The sequence below is a fragment of the Alosa alosa genome, chromosome 4 (assembly GCF_017589495.1).
Source record: "Alosa alosa isolate M-15738 ecotype Scorff River chromosome 4, AALO_Geno_1.1, whole genome shotgun sequence".
Classification (NCBI taxonomy): Eukaryota; Metazoa; Chordata; class Actinopteri; order Clupeiformes; family Clupeidae; genus Alosa; species Alosa alosa.
Window position 1 is genome coordinate 9,666,891 of NC_063192.1, and position 23,014 is coordinate 9,689,904.

A 23,014-nucleotide genomic window follows, 5' to 3' on the forward strand; every position below is an offset into this window, starting at 1 on the left:
AAACCACAAGACTGAAGTAGCTTGTGAATATGTTTCATAATATTCCAAATTAACCACCATGTTCAATTAAGTATGAACACAGACAAGAAGACTATTAACAGTTGCCCTGGTATTATATTCAGACATTATGCCATTAGGATAATGTGCATTGAAAAGCTTTATACAATCATTACTTTGCATATTAGCCATTACTTAAATGGCAAAAGGTTCTTTATAAATGCAGCGGCTTGCAATCTGCTTAGGCACAACCCTATGTTGCTGTTAATGCAATCTCCGAAACTGTCATTCAGGTCTGACCCCCTTGTCATCTTGCACCTCATTCACTGAAATGGACCAATTATCTTCTAATGGTTGGTGGATTTGAAACTTCCAATCACTGAGGCACAATGTAGCACAGCCAAAAAGTTCGTTCCTTTCCTTCTACTGTAATTACTGGGACGATTGGGAACACACACACCTGCCAGTCAGTGTGTGTGTTTAAATTGCAACTAGTGTCTGTCTAGAAGTCTTTCCCATGCTATGTGCCTCCCACAGACTAATGGCTTTTGCTATCAGGAAGCCTTCCCACTTCCTTCAGTGGGTTGATATGTGTGTGGGGGGAGAAATTATGGAGATACCATCTGTGTTGAGAAGTAATTGCTCGGAAGGATTGTGAGGAAAAACATTTGTAGATATCAGCGATCCTGATGAGCACTCCACATGACGGAGTCCATGGACATTTTCTCCCCTCACCCTTTCAGGTATTCAAAAGCCATTTTAGATAAGCCGAAACATTTCTCTATTTTTTTTAAGATAGTGGAAAATTGAATAAGAATCTCCTATGTGAGGTCCTCTGTTATTGTTCTTACTCACTGAACAGTGCCCTGAATATTTGTTGTATAGCCTTATCTGTGATCTGGTCACTCGCCTTGAACTGAAGAGACACAGTCTGCATTTGCAATGATGATCAATTAAATATTCATTGCTGAATTTTGTTTGTTTTTCTCTGTTCAATCAAAACTAACAACAGAGTGCAGGAACACCTAATCTACATCCAAATTGTCCTAGGCCTCTTTTCAATTTCAGTAGATAATTTGCCATGTTTATGTCTAGCTGAGATTTTGAAGCAGCTCAGAAACACAAGCAGAATATTAGACTGCCTCATTATACTTTTAAAGTCTGCAGAACTGATGAGAATAAAAAAGACAAAAAAGTACTTATAAATTAAAGGATATTGACCTAGTGTATTGAAACATACCAGTGTGAACGTATAATTCACATTCAGTTGTTTTGCACTCCAAAATCTGGGTGCCTGGTTAGCCGATAACAGTTTTTCAATGGTGGTGCCAAATCGGCTAGCCATGTAAATAAATCACTGTTTTACTTATTATTTATTTAGGGCTCAATGTATCCACACTTCATTGGTAGACTTCGGGGGCCTGACATTTTAAGCGAGAAACTTTGAAAAAAGCACTGGTAGTTTACTTACAAGGCGATTTATACAGACGGTATCTTCCGCGAGAAGTTTAGCGTTTGCAGCCATCTTGAATTTAGTCACGATAAATCGAGCAACGGTAAGAATGAACAGGTAGATAAGGGATCAGATTCCAAAATAACCAGGAAATGCATGGATTCCAGCTGCTGCTACCGGAAGAAACTGGAATCCATGCATTTCCACCGAATTATTTTTGAATCTGATCCCTTATCATACCTGTTCATTCTTACTGCTGTTCTAATTTATCGACTAAATTCAAGATGGCTGCAAACGCTAAACTTCGTGGAAGATACTGTCTGTATAAATCGCCTTGTAAGTAAACTACCAGTGCTTTTCAAAGTTCTCAATGTCTCGCTTTAAAATGTCAGGGCCCTCGAAGTCTACCAATGAAGTGTGGAGATACATTGAGCCTCGTGAAATGGGTGCAAAACAGTGATTTATTTGCATGGTTAGGCCCGGATGTCGGGCACCACTACTGAAAAAGCTGTTGGTAGCATCGCTAACTAGCCAGATTTTGGAGTGCAGGGGACAAGTCGAGATGGGCTATGAGACATACGTTCACACTCGGTATCATGTTTCAATACACTTTAGGTCAATATCACACCGGAATTCTCCTTTAAGGCATGTAAAGTAGTATGTACCCACCACCCTCAATGAACAAACCTGCACAAAAATTGAACTGAATTGAATTGAATTGAATTGAAAATCTTTTTTTTATACCTCCACACACAGAGAGCCCCCATCCCATACACACCTGGGCGCTAGCCCATCTCCTAACCATAATTACACAGCAATCAGCGAAGCAGTGCCATCCGAGCCAAGGTCCAGGGCTACCTGGCAATCAGCACGCTCTATCTCTTTTTAAAGTTCACCCTGATACATCCTAATTATGAGTGAAGGGTCAGACTGAAGCGTCAGGCTTCACAGCTGATTAGGCTCCAGGACGCTCCGATGGTGTTGTGGGGGGCACACATGTATAGGACACACATGGGCCGCAAGCACAAGATGACTTGCGCTTCCATAAATACACAGAGAGAGCCTGTTGAAAAATGTTGAGTGCTATTTCCAATGCAGCTTGTGGGCTCTCCAGACTATCATTTACAGCCCTGAACTTTCACAGCTAAATATTAGTCTACCAGTTTATCGTGATGGAAGGAGATATGTTTAAGAGACTGAGCTCTGTTGCCTTAAAAAAGACAAATGGGACTATAAAATGTCAGTAAGTGGTAATCACGTGGCTCAGTGCTGCTTCTAGACTGACTGGCAAAAGGGATAATGACACAGTAGTGAAGATCGTCGTTGGACATCAGCCTGTCTGTGCATATCTTATTTATTTTATATATATAGGCCTACAAGTAAAACAGACCAATTTAGACCAAAGAGCATATGAGACTGTCTAACCATACTGAGCTCAGAGTTGTATACCACACATAGCACACACAATTGCTGTCCTTACCACCTCTGTGCACTTGAAAAGGAGAAGCCAGGAGTGATCATAGACTGTAAAAAAATAGGGAGTGATAAACTGCACGCGGAACGGGAAAAACAGAATGATACTCTGCAAGCAGTTGCCATGGCAGTGAGTAATGAAAGCTGCTACCGACTTGAAAGTTCAGAGCTGCAGTTATTACACTCTTTCCCCCTCCACATTAGATAAGGGCTTGGAAGCACAACAGAGAGGGATGCAGGTGGGAGAGGGAGAAGGGGGGTGGGGGTGGTGGTGGGGGGGTACAAAACACTGGCAGATTCAGCCATTTCCTGTGTGGAAATGTGGCTGCTACGCACCTGGAGGAAAATGGAATTGACCTGATTGAATTCCTCTGAGAAGGCAGGCAGGCAGGCAGGCAGGAAATGTTTGAAGAAGACCCAGTGGTGCACCTGAAAAGACAGACTGCTTAAGCGGGAGGTATTTCTTCTAAACAGAGTGTACAACTCAGGAGTTTTGCTGGGTATTGATGGAGTAATACTGAAATTCCTGGATTCCAAGTTTTGTTTCTATTCTTACATTAAGCCAACAGAAATCATGACAAAACCAAAAAACATCTATTATAAAAACAGTCCAACTCATCTCTGTCAATAATTACCCCCTCTGCCACCTCCTGTTTATCAGTGTAATAGATCAGCATCTGTCGTGTGGTGTGTGAACAGGAGCAGGACTCATGGTGACTCAGCAGCCTCAGGAGGAAGAGGAGGAGGAGGAGGAGGAGGAGGACGGCTGCCTGGGAACTGGCAGCGCATCTGCAGGGCACCCTGAGGCGCCCGCCGCAGAAGGGAGCTGCTGCTCCTTTGACTGGCTGACCGTGCCTGCTCTCCCACTCCCTGCCCTCCTCTCGTTTCTTTGCTTCATGCATGGCACTTAAAGTATGAATGAAATCATTTCATTGAGATCTATGGAAGTCTATTGGACTGCCCTTCATAATGGAAAATGATGCTAAAGGGGCAACGTTGAAAAAGGGGCCTCGTTTCCTGCTACACCAAAGTTACCACACAGTGGCAATGACAGACACCATTCAAAATGTCAATCCATGAGTGTGAATCTATTATTTCATGGTAAAACTCTACACTGCATACAGGAACAGAAGCAGGATTCGGTCAGTCTCTTTAGCTTCTTAGAGTGCTAGACCGAACTTGTAACTAAGGGGGAAAAGGGAGAAAAGACCACACTTTGCATAAGTTCAATTTTATTGCACAGCATATTTTTTTATTTCAGCGCAGTGCCTTCATCAGTGTGCTCCTACATCTTGTTGGTTTAATAACCCCAAACATCAACAGAACAAGTGGCCATGGCAAAGCCAGTCGTCCCCCATCACCACATCAAAGATACATTATCACGATCCCATCAAAGAAGCATTCAGCCCCATCTTTCACCGTGAGGGACGTGTGTTTACTTTCTGCAACATTATGAGATCAGTGTGTTGCCATAAGTCTGCGGGAGATGTGTCTGTGTGACGGGCCTCTTGTTGCCTGTATAAACACACGGCTGAAGCCATTTCCGCACCACCAGCTGTTCAGCTCCTGTGCAGAGAAGAGCAAATGGCTTTTCAGTTTTGCTGAGAGATAACGTTCCAGCAGGCAATGAAGATCTTTTTCACCTGCCCGGAATAACTGGGAGAGTGTGTGTGTGTCTCTCTCTGTGTGAGTGTGTGTGTGTGTGTGTGTCTGTGTGTGTCTGTGTGTGTGTGTGTCTGTGTGTGTGTGTGTGTGTGTGTGCACAGCTTTCCAATAAGTCTGGGTCAAGAAGAGCGCAGGTGAGGGTTAGAGAGATAATAATGAGATGGTCGGGCTTTGCAGAGTGGAATGCATTAAGATATAGTGTTCCCACAACACTGTATACTGTATGTGCTCATGCTTACACAGTAAAAGGAGACTTACAAAAATACAGTGTGTGTGTCCACTCAGGTGAAGGGCAGATAAAACAAGCAGAGGACAAATGTAAGACACACACGCACACACACCCAAGAGAGTCATGATCATTCTTTTTAGTCAGCATGTACAGGTTGTGTTGCTATAGTAACCATTATTCCAATATGGGGCTGTCATTGCTTCACTCAGGGACACTCAAGTCTGTCTCCTTACTCCATCAGTCGCTCCCCTCTCTGTTGATATGTTCCTTCCGAGCACGGCCCTGTTCTCTCTGTAGAGCATCTGTCTGGTATAAACGGAGACTATTTGCTGAGACGTCAGCGGGCCGAAATCAGTCTTGTCTCTGGGACACATTGGTTCCTGAGGCACCTCTATCCCTAGGCGTCCAATTTAAAATTAGAGAGCAGCTGTCCCTGTGTTATCTCATCCTAAGACGGATTCCTAAAATACCTCACCACATTTATCAAGGCGCGGGCTTGCTGGCTGACTGGCCAGGGGGAAATGTTGAGTGGGAGACTATTTCAGACGGGAGTGAGTGAGCGGTTATTTTGGACAGGTTTGCCACCATCCACAAGGCTTGCCTCTGTGTGTGTGTTTGTGTGTGTGTGTGTGTGTGCGTGTGTGAGTGCAGAGGTCCAGGGCAACAAGGGTTTTTACGGCAGCTATGGACAAGTGGACTATTTACAGACTCCCTGAGGGCTGGCTGGGTGGAAACACATGCCCAGTTCTCTCCCATGGGTGTTGGAGGGAGTGACGTAAGATTCATCTGGACACTGTGAAATTACACAAATTCCTCCATCTGAACCAACACAGCTATTTCAGCTACTACGAAGGTCATGTATTTTGAGTTCAATACGAATGCACTGTACAGATGTTGATGTCAATTTCTGACCCCAAATGTTTGAGTTGTTCTGCATTAATTTAAAATAAATATAATACATGATATCAGGAAATTACAAATCTGCATTTCACATTCTATATCCTGACCTTTCAAGACCTGAGAGTGGTACTGGGGCATTTTGCATTAATGGTATATGGGGACATTTGGTGAGGTGCAATGTGATGATGTATGAAGGCATGGTCTCTCTTCACGACCGGCTTCTGTTTCTCTGCCTGAAGCTTGGAAATCGCCTCTCATTTCTCATATATTGTGCTGGCAGCCTTGTATGAATCACTTTACGCTTCCCTCTGCTGATACTGCAAGTACACACAACCACACCTTAGAGAGAGAGAGAGAGAGAGAGAGAGAGAGAGAGAGAGAGAGAGAGGTGCTTGATGCTTGAGGGGGATCAATAATTGAAAGGTCATTCAGTGAGCCCCGGCTTGGTGGAGCAGACATGACAGATAGTGTCACTTGGGCGGCTGATACAGTGGAGAGGGATCTGCTCACCACAGCACCATCCCCTCTATTAGTCTGTCAAAACTGAATAACACAGAGGAACATATCATTTGGGTCTTCAGTGGTCGCACAGAAAAACACAACATGTTTGAGCTTTGCAGACACTGTTGCCCTTAGCAATAACATTGCATGTCTCAGGTGTTTCGCCACGCCAATAATCAGTGGAGGCAGGTGTGAACTTCCCAGGACACAAAGCAAACAGTCAATCATGGAGTGCACCGACTTTCACCATCACAGAAATCACCAACCATCACTGGCATCCATTACATCACCTCCTTGACCAAACCAACTGTCTCTTTCCATCCAGTCGAGTCTGTCTGGTAGTTAGCCTGGCCACTGCCAGACTGTCCAGACCATTGCTCTCTGACTATTTCAGTCTTCAGCCAGAACCAGCCATGAGACAATTTCCTCTTTCTGTTTTAGGAAAATGTGACATTGCCTCATACAGGACTCCTGACATGACTCATGGCTGACTTGGGCAAAGACAGCAGCTCCACTGGCTCCATCTTTCTCTGTCTGTATGACTGACTCACACTCTCTCTGAGCAGAGCGTGTGTGTGTGGGGGGGGGCATGGGGAGAAGCTGAGGCCTAGTGACAGGCGTTGGCAGCAAGTCAATGCTGCTATGGCCCGAGGCGCGGTGCTGTGTCATACCACGCCGCACCATGCCACGCCTCACCTGACTAAGCACTGACCCCCTTTAATGGCCGATGCCAGTCTGATCCACCCCGACTGGAGTCTGCTGCCCAGCCTGTGGCCTTCCACACCCAACTGCACACACAACAGAGAAGCAGGAAGAGAGAGGAGTGAGGGAGATGGAGGCAGTAGGTGGTGGAGGAGGAGGAAGCTGGCATGAGTCCCATTTCTTCTCTCTTCTGGTTTTCTGTTATATCACCCACTTTCCTCTGAGCGGTGTTGTGGGGATAATGAGTGGGCTCACTTCCTTCATCTGGACGACAGGTTTTCTCATGCGGCAAGTGAACGTGATCGCAGATGTCCCACATATTGTCTAAGCCGCTCTCTTTTCTATTTGTTTTGCTTTACAGAGCTCTGCCTCTCTTCAGATGAGGGTATCTGTGTGCATAGTCGTGCTAGGCACAGTATTTGTTTTGGTCATCCTAATTTGTGTGGTTTGAGGGAGTGTGCTTCTCTGATTCAGTCTTTGATTTTTCAGCCTTTGCCCTGACATCACTCGGAGTGTCAGTCGACATTTGCGTCTGTTTCCTTATCTGTGTGTGTTTGTGTGTGTAACTTATGTGCATGAGTGAGTAAGTGTTTGGGTGTGTGTATGTGTGTGTGCATTGTGATTGTGTGTTTGTGTGCAGATGAGTCTGTGTCTATTTGTGTATAGTGAGTGTGTGTGTGTGTGTCTGTGTGTGAATGCATACCTAGGCATGTGAGTCCATGCTTGCAGCCATGTCAGAAGTGCCCCCTTGAGTCCTTGTGCCCAATAAGAGCAGACGTGGTAGTGTGGGTCCAGCCCCGAGGCTCTATGCTGATGGAGTGGAGAGCATCTGAATAGCAGCACACCTCCATCTCAAGAGGCACCAGTCACAGGTGACTGATTGGTGACTGGAGAGTGTGTGTGTGTGTGTGTGTCCTTCAGTGGAGAACAGTCCGGTGAGCAGTGGCTGCAGAGGGACCACTGCTGGGGCGTGAAATGGTGTGTCAGAAGCAGTTCACAGAATTTCAGTTCAGCAGTTCACAGCAGTTCAAAGGTCAAGGTCTTAAAAGAACACAACTGTCAAAACCTTCCATCGGCCCTCATCACACCCCTGACCCCACCAAGCCAACAAGTTTCCCATATGGACACATTCCCATTCAGAGCCAGGGCGAGAAAGTCCTGAATGTTTAATATAGCCTGGAAAAGCAATTAGGAAAACATACAGTAAATTCTTAGTTAAAAATATAAAAGTTACAATCTACAAGATCACCGAAGGTATAAGTAGAAATGTTATGTAGGTCTCACAGGATGTACTGCCATATTTACTGTTCTATTCACTGTATATACAGCAATACTGTCAAATTAGACCTCTAGAGAAATGTGTTGCTTATGTGTGACCATACAGGAAGTTATAAACAGCACACTAACGGTGAGGAAGTTATAAACAAGTTGTTGAGACCTTCAAGAAAGAAAGCCTCAAGGAGTTGTTTCTATAGCACAGGCCATTTAACTCTTAACTTCCCATTTTCCCTGTTAACCATCTGCCTTGTTCCCACACATGCACAAACACACACACACACACACACACACACTAAACATCTCAATAGAACCTGCACATGTGTGTTCAGATGTGTTCTCCCCAATGGGACCTGCCGGCTCCTGAGAATACGACTCTTCATCGTCAACCCTGTCACACTAGCAACCTCCTCAGCTTCGCCCCTGTTGTCAAGGGACAGGCAACCCAGCAACAGATGAAGACGTTCTGCGCAACTGAGCGACTTAAGGACGTTGCCGCACTGCAGCTGAGCCCTGTAATTGGCAAGGTTGTTATTTCCCCCCCCTCACTTCTTCACTCTCTCTCTCTCTCCTACTTTCATGATCTTTGGCTTTATGTGATGTGTTGTGCCTCTGTCAGCCAGAGCCAGTGTGTTTACTTAAAAATGAACTCTCTCCCACAGCCCCGGTGCTCTCCCAGAGGCATGCATACATCGCGCAGCAATGATGAATGTTGAGTCAGGCATCACATATCAAAATTCATGTATTCCTAAAACTTCAGAACCCGCTGCCCCTACCATGTATTAATCAGTGCAGCACACCGCCTGGGTAGACTTTGCAGTGGGTCCCCTGTTTATATGAAATATGCATTGGCAAATTATTAATCAATCAAAGGAGGAAGGTTTGAATATATGAGTCAGTGGAGTCCATATTGTTTCTGCACGTCTGATTTCACAGATGTGAAAGGTTACAGTGTGGTTGGGATTAAAGGTTTGTAAAAATGATGGTGTTTATTGGCTGTCTTGTATTTGTACTGTCAGGTTGCTTCCAAACAAGCTCAGCTGTAATGTGGACAGCTGACTTATTTTGGCTTTGTTTTCTCTGCCTCTCTATCTCTCTCAGATAAAAATGTTACTCTTTTACTTTGGGACATATTTCTCTCTATGTGTGCTCTGCTTAATACATAGAAAAGACAAACTGTTCACCTTCTAAGCTTAACGAAATGCTTCTGCTGGAGGTCGTTTTAGAATTCCTAGGCAACCATGTCTCTCTTTGCAAAGCTTAATACTCCTGGCCAAACTGCATGAGGTATTCAAACTGAGACACTTTTAATTAAGAAAAAACTTGTCTCAGATAATGAACATCCAGTTTAACGTTAAGTATTTCAAAATTGAGATAAATTCCAGATCGATTATCATCAGATAGATTATTATCCTGTTTCAGGAGATACAGTAGAAATATTATTGAGTGGTTGAAACTAACAAACAAAGCAGAAATAACAGTATTGCCTCACTTAATATACAATAATTGCTATTCCATTTAAATAGCTTTAAAACTTTTTTTACGTACATAAATGGGTAATTACCGATACATTAGCACCACTGATTTTTGTGTTAATATTGTTTCTGAAATCTTTGATGGATAATACATGAGAAATCACATTATACTAATCATCCCTGTTAATTTATTCCCTCATTTGACAATGAAATTCCATGAAGCCACCAGGACGTCATGCAGAGTGCCAGCATGCTGGTGGGTGGAACATGTAGAAATTGCTGGGAAGATATGGTTATCTTTTTTCATGGCACCAAACATACATCACTCTGCTGCGAATAGAAACACACACACACACACACACACACACATTAAACATGTTGGAATGTTTTGAGGACACTGAAAGCCAGTGGGTACAAACAATGTTTGATGTTTACAGTTTATGGATTCTGAGACTATGGGATGACTTCAAATTATACAATTCTGCACAAACTTAACCATCAGCAAGTCCTGTAGTCATTTGGGTGATCTATTTTTCTGCTTTCAGCTCTCCGGTGAGTTTTATGGTTGACTCACACCGTTCTGTAATCTGTAGCCGCAAGCCGACGTGCTGACAAAAAGGCAGCCTGACAGCGCTGAGGATGAGACAGCGCGGAATTTGGGGGACACTTCCGCAGCTTAAGCTCAGCTCCCTCTCACCCAAGGAAGTTCATAAATCAAATCCTCAAATCCTGTCTGCTGTTTCTTCTACGGGGAAATATACTCTTGCACTGTGAGGATCAAAGATCCTTCTCAGCCCCATCCCCGAGGTTGGCATGAGAACAAAGTCTCTTTCTGAAGTGTTTATGGGTGTTTCTATGACCCAGGATATAAAAGGTAGCTGTGTACCCGGAGGAAGTGCCCTTATCCCGCTCAAGTCTCACTGTTGTGGCAAACACTCAGTCTGGCCTAGACAAGCTATTGTCTACGAGCATCCACAAAGAGCATTCTGTTGCCCCCATTTTCTCCAGAGGAATGGACATCTGTAGAGGCTTCGGCTTTGCTAGCAGTTAGTTCATGCCTTGCCAGAGAGGAACAAATAACCATTGTGCCACGGCCCTGCTGCCGGGGGAAGGCAGCTCCGGTTTAATAGACCCGGCAGTGAATTGAGGCTACATGAGTGTGCTCGTGAGTAAGCATTCCTCTTTACCTATATTTCCCAGGCATTACTAAGCTATTTCGAGCTGAGAGAGAGTCTTGTGGTTCAGCGTGCACAAGAGCATTGTGTTCATGTGCACCTAATTCATCAGGATTACTTCCCTCTGAAATGACAATGTGCAAAAACATCACTGAACTGTTCACCTGTGCTAAATCCCTGGCTTTTACGTCACGGGTATTTCCCACATTTACCCCAAAGTCAGTGTTGATTTTTATATAAATCTTGATGATGGGAATCACATCAGATGCAAGTCAAAGGCATGCAGAGGGTTATGACAAACCTCTGTGACCTTCACCATTTTTCAGTCAGCACTGAAATCTCTCGTCGATTAATGCAGCCCTCTGCTGTGAGCCACACAAATTCTTTCACTCAGCAAACTGTGAGCACTGTAACCTTTAAAACCCATGCGGCCGTGACTCATCAGTCTCCTGTGTGATCGCATTCCCCAGCATTGTTTTATCCGGCAGCATGCTGCAGTCAGGCGACGAAGAAGAACAGCCCTGCTCTCTGAGCATACCTTTTTCCCCTCTGTGAACCTTGCCACGCTCACACCATGGTGCGGTTTAATTAAAATTTTACTGGAGACAGACAGACTGAAAGGGAGGAGTGAAAAAGGGCAGGAGGGAGGGAGGTAGAGAGAGCGATGGAGAGAATGGTGAGAAAGAGAGTGAGGGGGGAGGAGATGCTTACTCATGGTGGGGGTCAGTGCTCTGTCTTTCTAGAAGTGCACAGTGCTTCATCAGATGTGGAAATCTGAGACCCTGATGAGAGTATGACAAATGACTGCAAAACTGCAGTTATGCACTCTTTGGGTTCCTCCATGGTTCAGTCCCATGCCCTTCTTTTTCAAATACAAAGACAAATACAAGACAAAGACTTTGGTTTTAAGTAACCATACATTTGACTAAGGTAAACACATTTGCCATGCATTCAGACATGCACCGCTATATTCCCTGCATCCAACCTGTGTGTGGTTATAATAATGTTTTGCAGTAAGAGTGAAGGTTAGAAAGTCTTCAAAGCCAGGATGAAATTGCTCTACATTCAATCTAGAGATAAATGAAATAACAATATAACACTGGCCACAAAATGATTTCCCCCCAAAAGGTTGATAGCATAGGCTATACAAACACTACCATACAAATTTTACTTTGGATAATCATCAAATCATAATATGTATATTTCAACATATTTTTTTATGTATTATCTGTTTAAGCGATGGATCTACAATAATAGACTATTTAAATGTGTGTATAGGCTAAAATGATGTAGGCTATGTGCAGCCGGACTGAAATATAGCTATATGCCTTAGGCTACGTGTTCTTTAACCCGGGAGATGATAAAAAGCAGAGCAGGTTCACCACGGATGTAGAGATCTAGATCAAAAAACAGTGCGCACTGCCCTCTACAAACAGACTTCTTATTGCCCCCCTCCCTGGGTCTCGGTTAGTTGTCTGGTTGAGCACTGGGCAATAGGCACAGCAAGCACTCCCACAATAACAGTGTTGACGTCACGCTACCACCGCTCCCGTTGGATACAGCTGCAAAACTGCAAGAGAGGGGTGATTGAAGGGAATAGCTAAGCGGCGGTGGCGGCAGCCATCTTAGAACTATCGCGGTTGCAGAATTACATCTTATGGATATTTATTTACAGGGTGAATTATAATTGATTGCGTTGACGAGGAATAGAGAAGAGTGTTTACGTCTCTCGTGTTTTTTACTTATAAAACGGGATGCAGTTCCGTAGGTATAAACCCTTCGCGTCTGCAATCGGACTGGTCCTTGGACTATTATGTGCGGTGGAGGCAACCAAAGGTAAGCCGCAAGACGCTGCGTTTATCCCTCACTGTCTCGTTCATTCAGAGGGATTGTTTCCGTGGTAAAAATAAAAACTATTCATTCGAATTATTTGCTTTCAGGGGGCTGATTTGTGCTTGATATAATAAATACTTTTTAAACCACTGATTTAGGCTCAGTGGGGATGCCGGATGGGCGACGTACTCAGCCGATAGGATGGTCTCGCACCCTAATAGGATGGATGTTCATTCCCAAAGTATCTGTGTAGCTTATAATATGTTGCAAAATGTAAAGCGCATTGGTATTTTAAAACGACTGAATTTACAAAACATTTTGTTGGCAATTTTCCCAGAGGTATGCAGGTGGTTTGTCGTATTTTCAGAATGCCATCCATTTAATAAAATCTATGCAGGAATGTCCTTTGCTGTAGAAGCCAAGCTATCTGAGGGTTCTTAATCGGGTAAAACAATATCCGTCGGCAACTCCCCGTTAAGGGTTTTGTTATTATTGGCTAACCAACGCGGTTGTGAGCCAGGGTTGGCATATAGCATACTTATTTTATTACAGTATTTATTGATACCTGCGGTTCTCACCGCTGTTAGGCTAATAGTGACATTGGTTTTACATTCGACTCGCCCCTACCCAAGTGCCAATGGCAGTGTAGTTTAGTTGTGTTTGATTTATTGTGTAGCCTAATGTCAAATAAGCCCTCAAACGAACACCATGCGGATGAAGTGATCCATCTACCAATGTACGCATTGCAGATCCACTTGCCAACACTTGTATGGTAATTTAAAAATTCATGTGTATCGCATTCTCGAGCGCAGCTAAATCATCGCAGCAGGTGCGCCAAGCCGCTCCGTAGATGATGAATATAGCGTGAAAGAGCCGTCTGAACTTAGCCCAGTGGCAGCAGGGCGGTCAGTCTCTCATCGATACTTCAATGTGGAACTAAAGCACAGAACTAATTTAATTGAATGGTTGGTGGTGCCGTGTAAATGGATTACCCACCAGCGTTGCTCTTCTCTGTTCTGTGAGGCTATAATCGAAGTTTCCATTTTCACTGGCGTTACAACAGCTAGCCCTCAAGTCTTCTGGCGCTCCCCCTTCTTTCTAAACGCAAATCGCAGGCAGGTCCCCCTCCCCCATATTTTATATAGCCCATATCATCCATTTTATTGGTTACAGTTATATGGCCTCGATACTTTAATAGAACACGGTCCCACATTAGACTGTCTCCTGTGGAAGTGGTGTAGCTAGGACTTGTAAAAGGAACATATTGCAATGAGAAGCAGCTGGGAATGAATGCATGCACCATCTCCACCAGCATGAGATCAGATAATTAAACAAATTGCTGCACAGTTGATGGTTGATTATTTAAAGCCTTGGTGTCAAATGTTGACAGTCATTCAAGATTCCAGATGACCATCTGAAAAGCAGACACAATACCTGGGTAGTTTATCCTTTTACAACAATTTTCCTGTGCCTTTTCTACTTTACTTAAATTAATCAGTTGTAATTTTTTATAGAGAAAGAACAAAACATCTACCAAGATATAGGCGTAGATAATGAAAGCATTTGGGAGAAAGAATAAAATAAGCCAAATGAAACACTGGGAAGAATAGAGATTTGCTGTTGGGTTTATGGGCAGATGACACACTCCTGTGAAGTCTGTTACTCTAGTTGACCAAATGTGTTTGCATAGCACACCTGCTTTGTTCACAGCCATTACATGGAAAGCAAGCAACATGTGCAATTTCCATATTTGGATGGTGCTTGCCTTTCTCTCTGGCTGAAAAAACATTCACTTTCAGCTCCATGGTTTGACCTAAGGGTGTTGGTTTACATTATTTGTGGTCCAACATAGCAGTCACAGAGTCTAAACATAGAGGATATGTTGTCATTTGGCATATTTCTCCCAGCAAACCTCTTCAAGGACTTGAGGAAGTGTTTGGCACGTGGCTTGCAAATGCAAATCCTATTTTGTTGAATTGGTGAAGGTGAAAAAGTACCTGGCCAGAGACATCAGGAAATGAGTATAGTGTGGGATAGTGTGTTAACACTTTAGAGATTCATTGAGGTAATAGAGATCATATTTTATTCCTTTGAAATGTTATGACTGCCATGATCTTGAAATCTCCCTGAAGAACTGCCTACCTCCAAACAACATTTAATTCAGGTGTCTGTTTTTATTAATGTATTTTATTCTTGGTTTTGATAGGAATAGGCCTAGCCTACATACCGTATTCTACTCTACTTACTGTATGTTTCTGTTCTAGTCACAGCATGTTGTACAACCCAAATTTCTGTTGCCTCAGTAAAGGAACCTCATTTTTGTTTCACACTGATCCTCAAGGCTATATAAAACTTTTTTTCGAAGCATGTTGTTCATATAAACAGATGCAACCAGCTGCATGCTCCTCTTTTGTGGCCTCCGGTCAAATGCTTGGCCTGTCCCAGTAGAGGTACAGCAATGCAAGGTGCTGCTCTGTTTGCTATCTTTTCCACACTCCTCTCAAGTTCAAGCAGGCAGCTCATAAGCAAGCAGATATGTTCATGGAGTGACTATTTCATCCCAGTTGTGTCATTTAATTATTCTCTGGAAAATTGTGATTGGTGGTATTGAAGAACCAGAGGTTAATTGACTAATAGCTTTTGTCTCATCCTGTGTACTATTTAACATACAGTCGTTGTTAATGAGTTCCACTGGTCGTCATACTGACAGGAAAGCACCCTGGACGCAAGTCTTGTGTGAAATGAACTGACCGTCCTGGCTCTCCAGGGAAATGGCTGTCCGCTCTGACATAAATCCAGGCCTGCCTGGACACATACATTAAGAAACTTTTAATCTTTAATTTGCACATTTTTAAACAGCATGGTTCTTAACACATGGAAAGACCTGCGGTCCTGAAACGGCATGGAATGGTCATGGCAACAACTCTGTCAGCTTACGCTCAAGATAACTCACAACGCCTAGCATTCACTACCACACTAAATATACCCAGTGGTTTGCATTTAACTCTCACAGAGGAATGTGTCATGGCTTGAAGTTGAGAACAAATGTAGCATGGCCGTGTCAAGTCTTTATGGTTTTGCTCAGATGCCCAGAATAAAAATGATGTTGATTTGTGTGAAGTTAACCTTCAGTAGTTTTTATTTGATTCGCTTCATCTCCCACACACACTATTTCACTGGCTTGCCTATGAGCTCCATGTTGCGCAGCTACCTCTCGATTTGTTGGCCTATTTATTCAAGGAATCTCAACAAGGGAGGAACAAAGGGGTTTCTTGGCCCACAGATTGGAGCAAAGTTGTGGAATGACAGCCTCACAATGTGTCCACTGTTACATGGGGCTTAGACATGGGCATTTTAGCTTTCATTTGTCGCCAAAGGTCGCTTAAACCAATAATGTACTATTCAGGAACTTATTAACTTGCAGGAAATGTCTACCTTACTGTGTGCGTGCCGTGTGTGGGTATGTATGAGTGAGTGTGAGTGCTTTTGTATTTGTGCGTCAGGTTTGTGAGGAGGCCGCTTTAACCATTACTAGGGCCATGGAGAAAGCTCTCATCTGTGTTATGTTGGTCACTTCCATGTAGTTGGTCATGTAGACAAGTGTTTCCTCTTGAGATGCCCTTGATAAGAAAGTCATGATGATAATGATTGCAGGCAGATAGCCGGGCAGAAATTGTTTTGACTGACAACAAACCAAGAAGCGGTATAATCATTCCTCATTAAGATATTTGCCATATTACAATATTTGAGAAAACCTCGGAAGGATAACTCGCTCTCTCTTGGCAGGGGCAGCAAATTTAATCACAACGTAATTGCAAAGATGCAGATGCAGTACAGGCACATGATGACTTTCCAATCTGAAACTCCCCTGGAGCGCTTTGTCACCATAAGAAATATTGCGCCCCTCTCTTTACTCTAGACCAAATGCGTCACTGCATTGACGCTCCATGGGAACGAGGTAACTAGAGAGCACATTCACCTGCAGGCGAGGCACCCAGTGGCCTCTACAGCCACAGGTGGGAATGAAAACCAGCTTTGTGTGCTCTCTTGGGTTCCACAGGGCCTGGGTCCTCCTCCTCCTTCGCCCCCTCCTCCTGCTCCACTCTCACTTTCACTGGCTCTTTTGTGTGGCTGGCGCTGAATGCTGATTGAGGAGCTTTCACACCGTTCGTAGCTGCCTCCACTACGCCCCACCCTTCCCAACACCCCCTCCGTGCACCCCCTCCTAAGGCCTCCACCCCCAGTGAAAATGCCTTTGCGTTGTTTGTGCGAGCCCTGATTGCCCACTGAACAAACAGACGTTTGCTTGAGCATACATTGACCCCCTGCCTGCCCTGGTGTGGCTGTGAGGGCTCCTCTGTTTGCGGAAAAGAGAGGGGGGAGGCATTGGAGGCTTTGACCAGTGGGGGAGGGATATTTTGGGGGCGCCCCCACCCACAGGTTTGTCTAGAGAGGGCCGTTAGGCTGCTGTGAACAGTCAAGGCTCTGTGATTGACGAGGGCCTGCTTCAACAAGCTCTGACACTTCTCAATTCAACCGCAAACAGAGGAGTGTGCGCCTGTATTTTTGACTGTGGACAAATTGACCAAGGGATTATGGTAGCATTTCCTGTCTTAAATCTAATTCTCTATGCAGGCGTCTGAAATGAAAAAAGTACGAGCTGAGTTTTGACAGTTTAATTAAATGAATTTTTGATGCCATCACAAAAAACTCTTCTGGGTCACGCCAGTAATGCAAAGGGGGTGGCAGAGTTATTATAAAAGAGATCAAAGATGATCTGTGGAGGAATCGCATTGAATGACTAATGCAGTTTTGTCATCTACTGGCAGCATCTTGAATGCCTCTTCGTGTCAACTGTGTTTCAATAAGCACTGTTCAGGGAGCCCATATTCCTTCTTCCTATTTGTCTACTTGTAGATGAATGTTGTACAAGGGTGAAAGGGTGCAATGATGGTGAATATCATTCCCCACTTTTCACAATTCCTTTCAAAGGTGTGGCATAGCCATTGCTTGTGGGCCACGTTGTGTGTGGGCAGGCTGGCCATTGTAATGCAGGATTAGGACAAGCCCATTGTTCGGTTGCCCATTCTCACGAGTAGCAACTTGCTCTGTGAAGACGTCACATAACTGTGACAAATTTGTATGTCGGGTCAAAGAGACGGTTCCTTTGCTGAAGAGTGCTTGAAGCCGTTACTGGACACCTGTAAAGAGGCATTCAGGTTTTTGTCTCTAGTGCAACTTGACAAGGTAGAGATCTTACGACAATGATGACCCCCTGCCCCATCCACCTACCCCCACCACCACTGCTCCACCCACCCATAACCCATTTTCACCCATCATTTGCAAACAAGCTCCTCTCTCCTATCTGATCTTTAACACCTCTCTCGATAGATCTCGCACCTTACAATCGTCAGAGGTGTGGAGCAGGGAGGTGTCGTGTGCTAATTGGTACAGATTGTTGCCATTGTGTTCACCCCAAGCAGGGTGCAAACACCATCACCTTGCAGAGTAGTGTCATCCTGACTGGAAGAAAAGAGTCTTTCAAAAATCTAGTTAAATCGGTCAGCGAGATTAGCCTACACTTTTTTTTGTTAAGCATTACTACGGATTCATTCAATACACATGTTACACAGGCTTTTCTCTGGGTTTGAAAAGGATCACAAAAGGTTGAATGCCATGTTAGATTCTCAAGTTTGGCTGACCAATAAGAAAAGACCTCTGACAGGATAAGACCGACCTGACCTGATAAACAGTATTGTGTTGCAACAGTGAGGATGTAGTACTCAAAGTGAGTATAAAAATTGTGAGTGTAGAATTGAGTTGGAACCATCAATGCATTGTAGGTATCATCAATGCATTGTAGTTGCCATCAGCATTTTTGCCAACGTTTCCTCATTCTACTGAAAGCCACCACCCAACTGATGTCTGAATAAAGCTCAGGTCAGACAACGGAACCAAGCGAATTGTGACACGCTTGGCTGCAACAGCAAAATATGCCCCATGGGCTGAACGGCCTTATCAGATTCCTCATTTCCTTTCCTTTTTTGCTTTCTTTAGGTCTCTGACTGTTTGCCAATTACCTCCTTAGTCTGTCAATGAACTGCAGACTCCTTAAATGTTCCGGTTATTATTCGGGCAGATATGCATGCATTTGACCTTTTCTGGCTTAAACCCTGACCCAACTTGTTTTGTTGATATTTTGAAACCTTAGACGTGGGAAAACAATTGGCACAGAGCAGCACAAAACCTTTCAAACCACTTCACAAGCAATTTGAGATGCATGCACCAAGCAAGCCTTGAACCTTGACCCATGAGAGCCATCCTGTTGGGGGACCACCTCCATGCTTTGTTGCGGCGTCTCTGCATTCTATGACCTTGCAAGTGAATGAAACGGGTGCACATACCATTATAAGATTAGGTGTCACTAGGTTTACATGATGGGTAAAAGGATTGCATGTCATGCATGGCAGCACTGCTACATTATCCTGACCCACCAAACCCCACTCCAGCCACCAATGTCTGTACATGACCCATGCTGTCTGACTTCAGCCCATTTTTGATCGATCATGTGCATTGATCATGTGATCACATATCAGTTGATGCATCTGCACTGTAGCAGAGCGGTGACAAAAGAGAGCGCATGCACTAGAATGCAAGATGGCTGCTGATAGGAGCAGGAGGCAGTCGCAATTGTGACCAGACGGCTCTCCCACCCACGATCAGCCGCAGTCTATGTCCCCGGAATGCTGAGGATAGCAGTTAAGCGTTGTACTGGAGTGGGGCGTTGGAGGGGGTGGTTGTGGCAGGCTTGGCAGGGGTATTCCGGATGCCTCCACTTCCACAGTGGCAGACAGCCCATTTAACCCATTCCCGAAAGCCTGTAACCACACACACACCCCGCCGACACAGATAGGGAAAGAGAGAAAAGTAAATAGTTGCCTCTGTCCCTGTCCCAAAGCCTTGCATTGTTTTTTTCAGCCCTTGTGCTGTCATCAGAACTAGGCTGCATTCTCTCCATACTCTAATGTGGAGCAAATAGCTTAGTTGGCTTCATGATAAATTAAATGAATTCATATCTGCAATCAAACAGTACTGGAGGCATATGTGGGAGTTTTGAATGATTGTGACTCACACAAACTTAATATCATCATGTGAAAAGAGGTGCTTACATGGTCAGAAAGTACCCTGATACGCTGCGTCAAAATGCTCAAAGTGAGATGTTAAAAATAGAAGTATGTCCAGAAAATATCCATGCTGTGATTATTTTGCTAAAATGTAAACGTGTGCTTCAGCATCACTGCAGTATCGGGATATTGTGTGTGGAGATGAAACAGGAAATGAGCATTCACAGCAGACCGTTTGCACCTTGTCACGCATGTTACGCAACTCTCTTTCAACCCCTTAATGTGACCCCATGCCATTCACCCATACATTGTTTGCTACGTGTTTCACAGTGCCAGGAGGATGCATGCAAATTAAGCTATTCACTTTGCCCTTGGGAGCTAAATGGATGGAGTGTAACTTACACGTCTGTGTGTGTGTGGCATCTGCTCCTATGTATGGAGTTAAGCAGTATGTCTGATGCAGTGAAGGGCTCTCAGCTCTAGCAATGGATGTTTTCAATGCCACCAAATGATAGCTCGAGGATTAGTATAGAATAATGGAAAAATAGCTTGGTTGTTTGCGTGGGCTAATTTTTCATTTTGGTCCATATTACCTGAAAGCAAATGTTTTGTAGTACGCCTAGCCTGTGACTAAATGGTTCTATGTTTCCGCCATTTTGTGTGATTTGCAGATTTTAACTGCTCTGCAGGAGTTGGCTGGCTGGGACTACTTTAGTGTGACCCTGCCATGCTGAAAGGCTTTCGCACAAAGTGCATATGAATGATAGAATTGAGAAGAAAGAGTTTGAAAGAGAGGCAGAAAAGATAAGAGAGGCTGGCACGACGCCAACCCAAACAGGCTGGCATGTGCCTGGCATACCAGGCCCTGGAGCTCTTTAAAAGTTATCAGCCACATCAGAAATGCCTCGGTAATCTTATTCACCACAGCATCCCCCAGAGAGCCACGCGGGCCGCTTTGAAGTTTAACTCTGCCCTTAATAATTATGGTCCTCATAGCCCCAGATTGGAAGTGTGTGGCCGGCTGTGAGTAAAAGGTTTGAAATGGCTGGTCTAGTCGCGTCAGGAAGAAAAATAGCAGTGGCACCACTGCTAATTTGCTCCTAATCAGGGTGTGATTGTTGGTGAGTGGGTGTGTGTGTGTGTGTGCATGTGCAGCAGATGTTAGAGTCGAGCTGGTGTGTTGTTATTCGGCTTAGCTTTGTGTGAGGTGATGTATAAAGCTATGGCTCTGGGGATCATGAGTGTGTGTGTGTTTGTGCTTGTGTGACTGCAGATGTTGAACGTATGTATTCTAGCTCCTCTCAAGAAGAACAAAGTTATAACTCATGGGTCTTTCTAGTCATTAATAACGCTTGTAAATGATCAAATGAATATTTTATTCTTTTCATGTGGTGTGTGTGTGTGTGTGTATTCCCTGACGTGTACTGTTTATAGGATTAAGGTTAGCTAGTGCCTGACATGAACCTGCTCCACACACCACCTGTTCTGGACATGTACTACAAACATGGGTATGTGCTCATAATGAGCATCCCAGTGTAATGCCTAATTGTATGCTATATTTGCCCACTGGCCTCTACAGATGTTATGTGATATCCTTACTGACATCAATGACAACATGATTTCAACTGACAACATGATTTTATCCAATGGCCAGTGATGTATATTGAATAAGTGTACCAGGTATGATAAGTGTATAGTTATTCAATACAGGGCCCACTTTGTTGTTTTAGGTATTTTTCAATAAAATTGATTAAACATTTAAACTGATTTCAAAATCTTGATCGGACAACATTGTTGAATTGTAGGCTACTATATTATTGGATGTTCATGCTAGTCAGAATCCCAGACTGGTTGTTTTTAAGTCCTTGTTATTCAGTCCTCTTTCAATGAATGAGAAGACAGAAAAACAGCAGCTTGGGCACCCTATCCTGGCACTGACCTCATGATTAAGAAAAAAACAAGTCACATTTGGTCTCCCTCCCTCCCTACCAGCCATGTGACATAGCTAACTATGCCTCTTAGGGTTTGACCCCAGGGCCTAAAGCAGATTATCCCCGTAGTCTGGCCTGGCAATCTGTCCAGAGACGGCCATCAACCACAGTGGCACACTTCAGGTCATGTGAGCGAGCCGGTGCTAAAGATGACTCATGGGCGTGGCTACTATGCTGAACCATGCCAGATTGGAACTCAGAGGCAGACCCTTCAACAACGCCCCACCACCAATCCCCCCTAAAGACTCACACCACCAAAACAGGATGGTAATCACAACACACTGGTGTGTTTTGTGGTCACAGTGTAGTATTTAGCCTTTTTGTTGCTAGCCTTTTGTTATCTGTTGGCATTTGGCTCGAGTTGTTTAAATAGATTTGTGGTTGTTGTGCCAGAAGCCATAGACTGATATCATGTCAGTTGGCTCATTATCAGTCCTCCCTTGAGTCATAACTGGGGGGCAGTGAAATTAATCTTTCAGCTGGAATCATTGACACCCCTACCCCCTTCCTGCCTCTGTTTCTGTCACGGTGAAAGATTTATTGTCTTTAAAGTCATAGCGATGGCATGTCATGAAATCTGATCTGAAAAAGCAAAGGATTAGCTACTAACGGCACTCAAAGTCACACGTACCACTTCATAACGAGCAGATGCAACGATTTCCTAGTGTTGTGTCTAAACAGCCATTTTTCATGGGCTCCCTGTGAGATGGGAGACTTTAGCCTTGGGGTGAGTCTCTGGTCCCAGGTGCATATAGCCAGCTGAATATAAGCCCAAGCTCATACATTTCCAGACTTTGCTAGAGCATGTTTGTTGCAGCTGCCAAAATCTCTGCTATTCCCTGCTGGCTGATTTATTTTTAATGTGTGGGGATGAATTTCCTTTGAAGCAGATGCTTTCATTCTGCTGCTGCTGGAGATGCTCTGTCCTCAGAGGAGGCATAGTGGTGTCAGATGTCACTGCAAAATATGCAATATGTTTTTTGTTTTTCTGCAGTTTTAAACTGATCTTTATGAAAGTGCTAAGTGCCCCCTTCTAAAATGGCTACTGTGCTGTTGTTAACAGGTCTGGGGGTCATGAGACCAGCGGGCTTAACATGGATTTCTGGGCTAGAAACCAAAAGGCATAACCACAGCTGCTGCCTCTGAGGCCTCCTGTTAAGTAGCAGCGAAGCTGAGCTTTGTAGCCTCATAAACGCGGCCAGTCTATGGGCACTTGCATTG

At 44.2% G+C, this 23,014-nt stretch overlaps 1 protein-coding gene across 7 annotated transcripts in view; it reads left to right on the plus strand.

Moving 5' to 3' along the window:
- Positions 1-12,346: 12,346 nt before the first annotated feature.
- Positions 12,347-23,014, plus strand: part of clstn1 (calsyntenin 1) — a 33,293-nt gene continuing 22,625 nt past the window's right edge. For 3 of the 7 annotated variants that reach the window (XM_048241683.1, XM_048241688.1, XM_048241685.1), the window contains exon 1: positions 12,348-12,681. In XM_048241683.1, coding sequence (XP_048097640.1) covers positions 12,600-12,681 — 82 coding nt within the window. In that variant the 5' untranslated portion in view covers positions 12,348-12,599. Of the gene's footprint in view, positions 12,682-23,014 lie in introns of all 7 variants that reach the window. The other 4 variants (XM_048241684.1, XM_048241686.1, XM_048241689.1 and 1 more) reach the window with 2 other exon arrangements.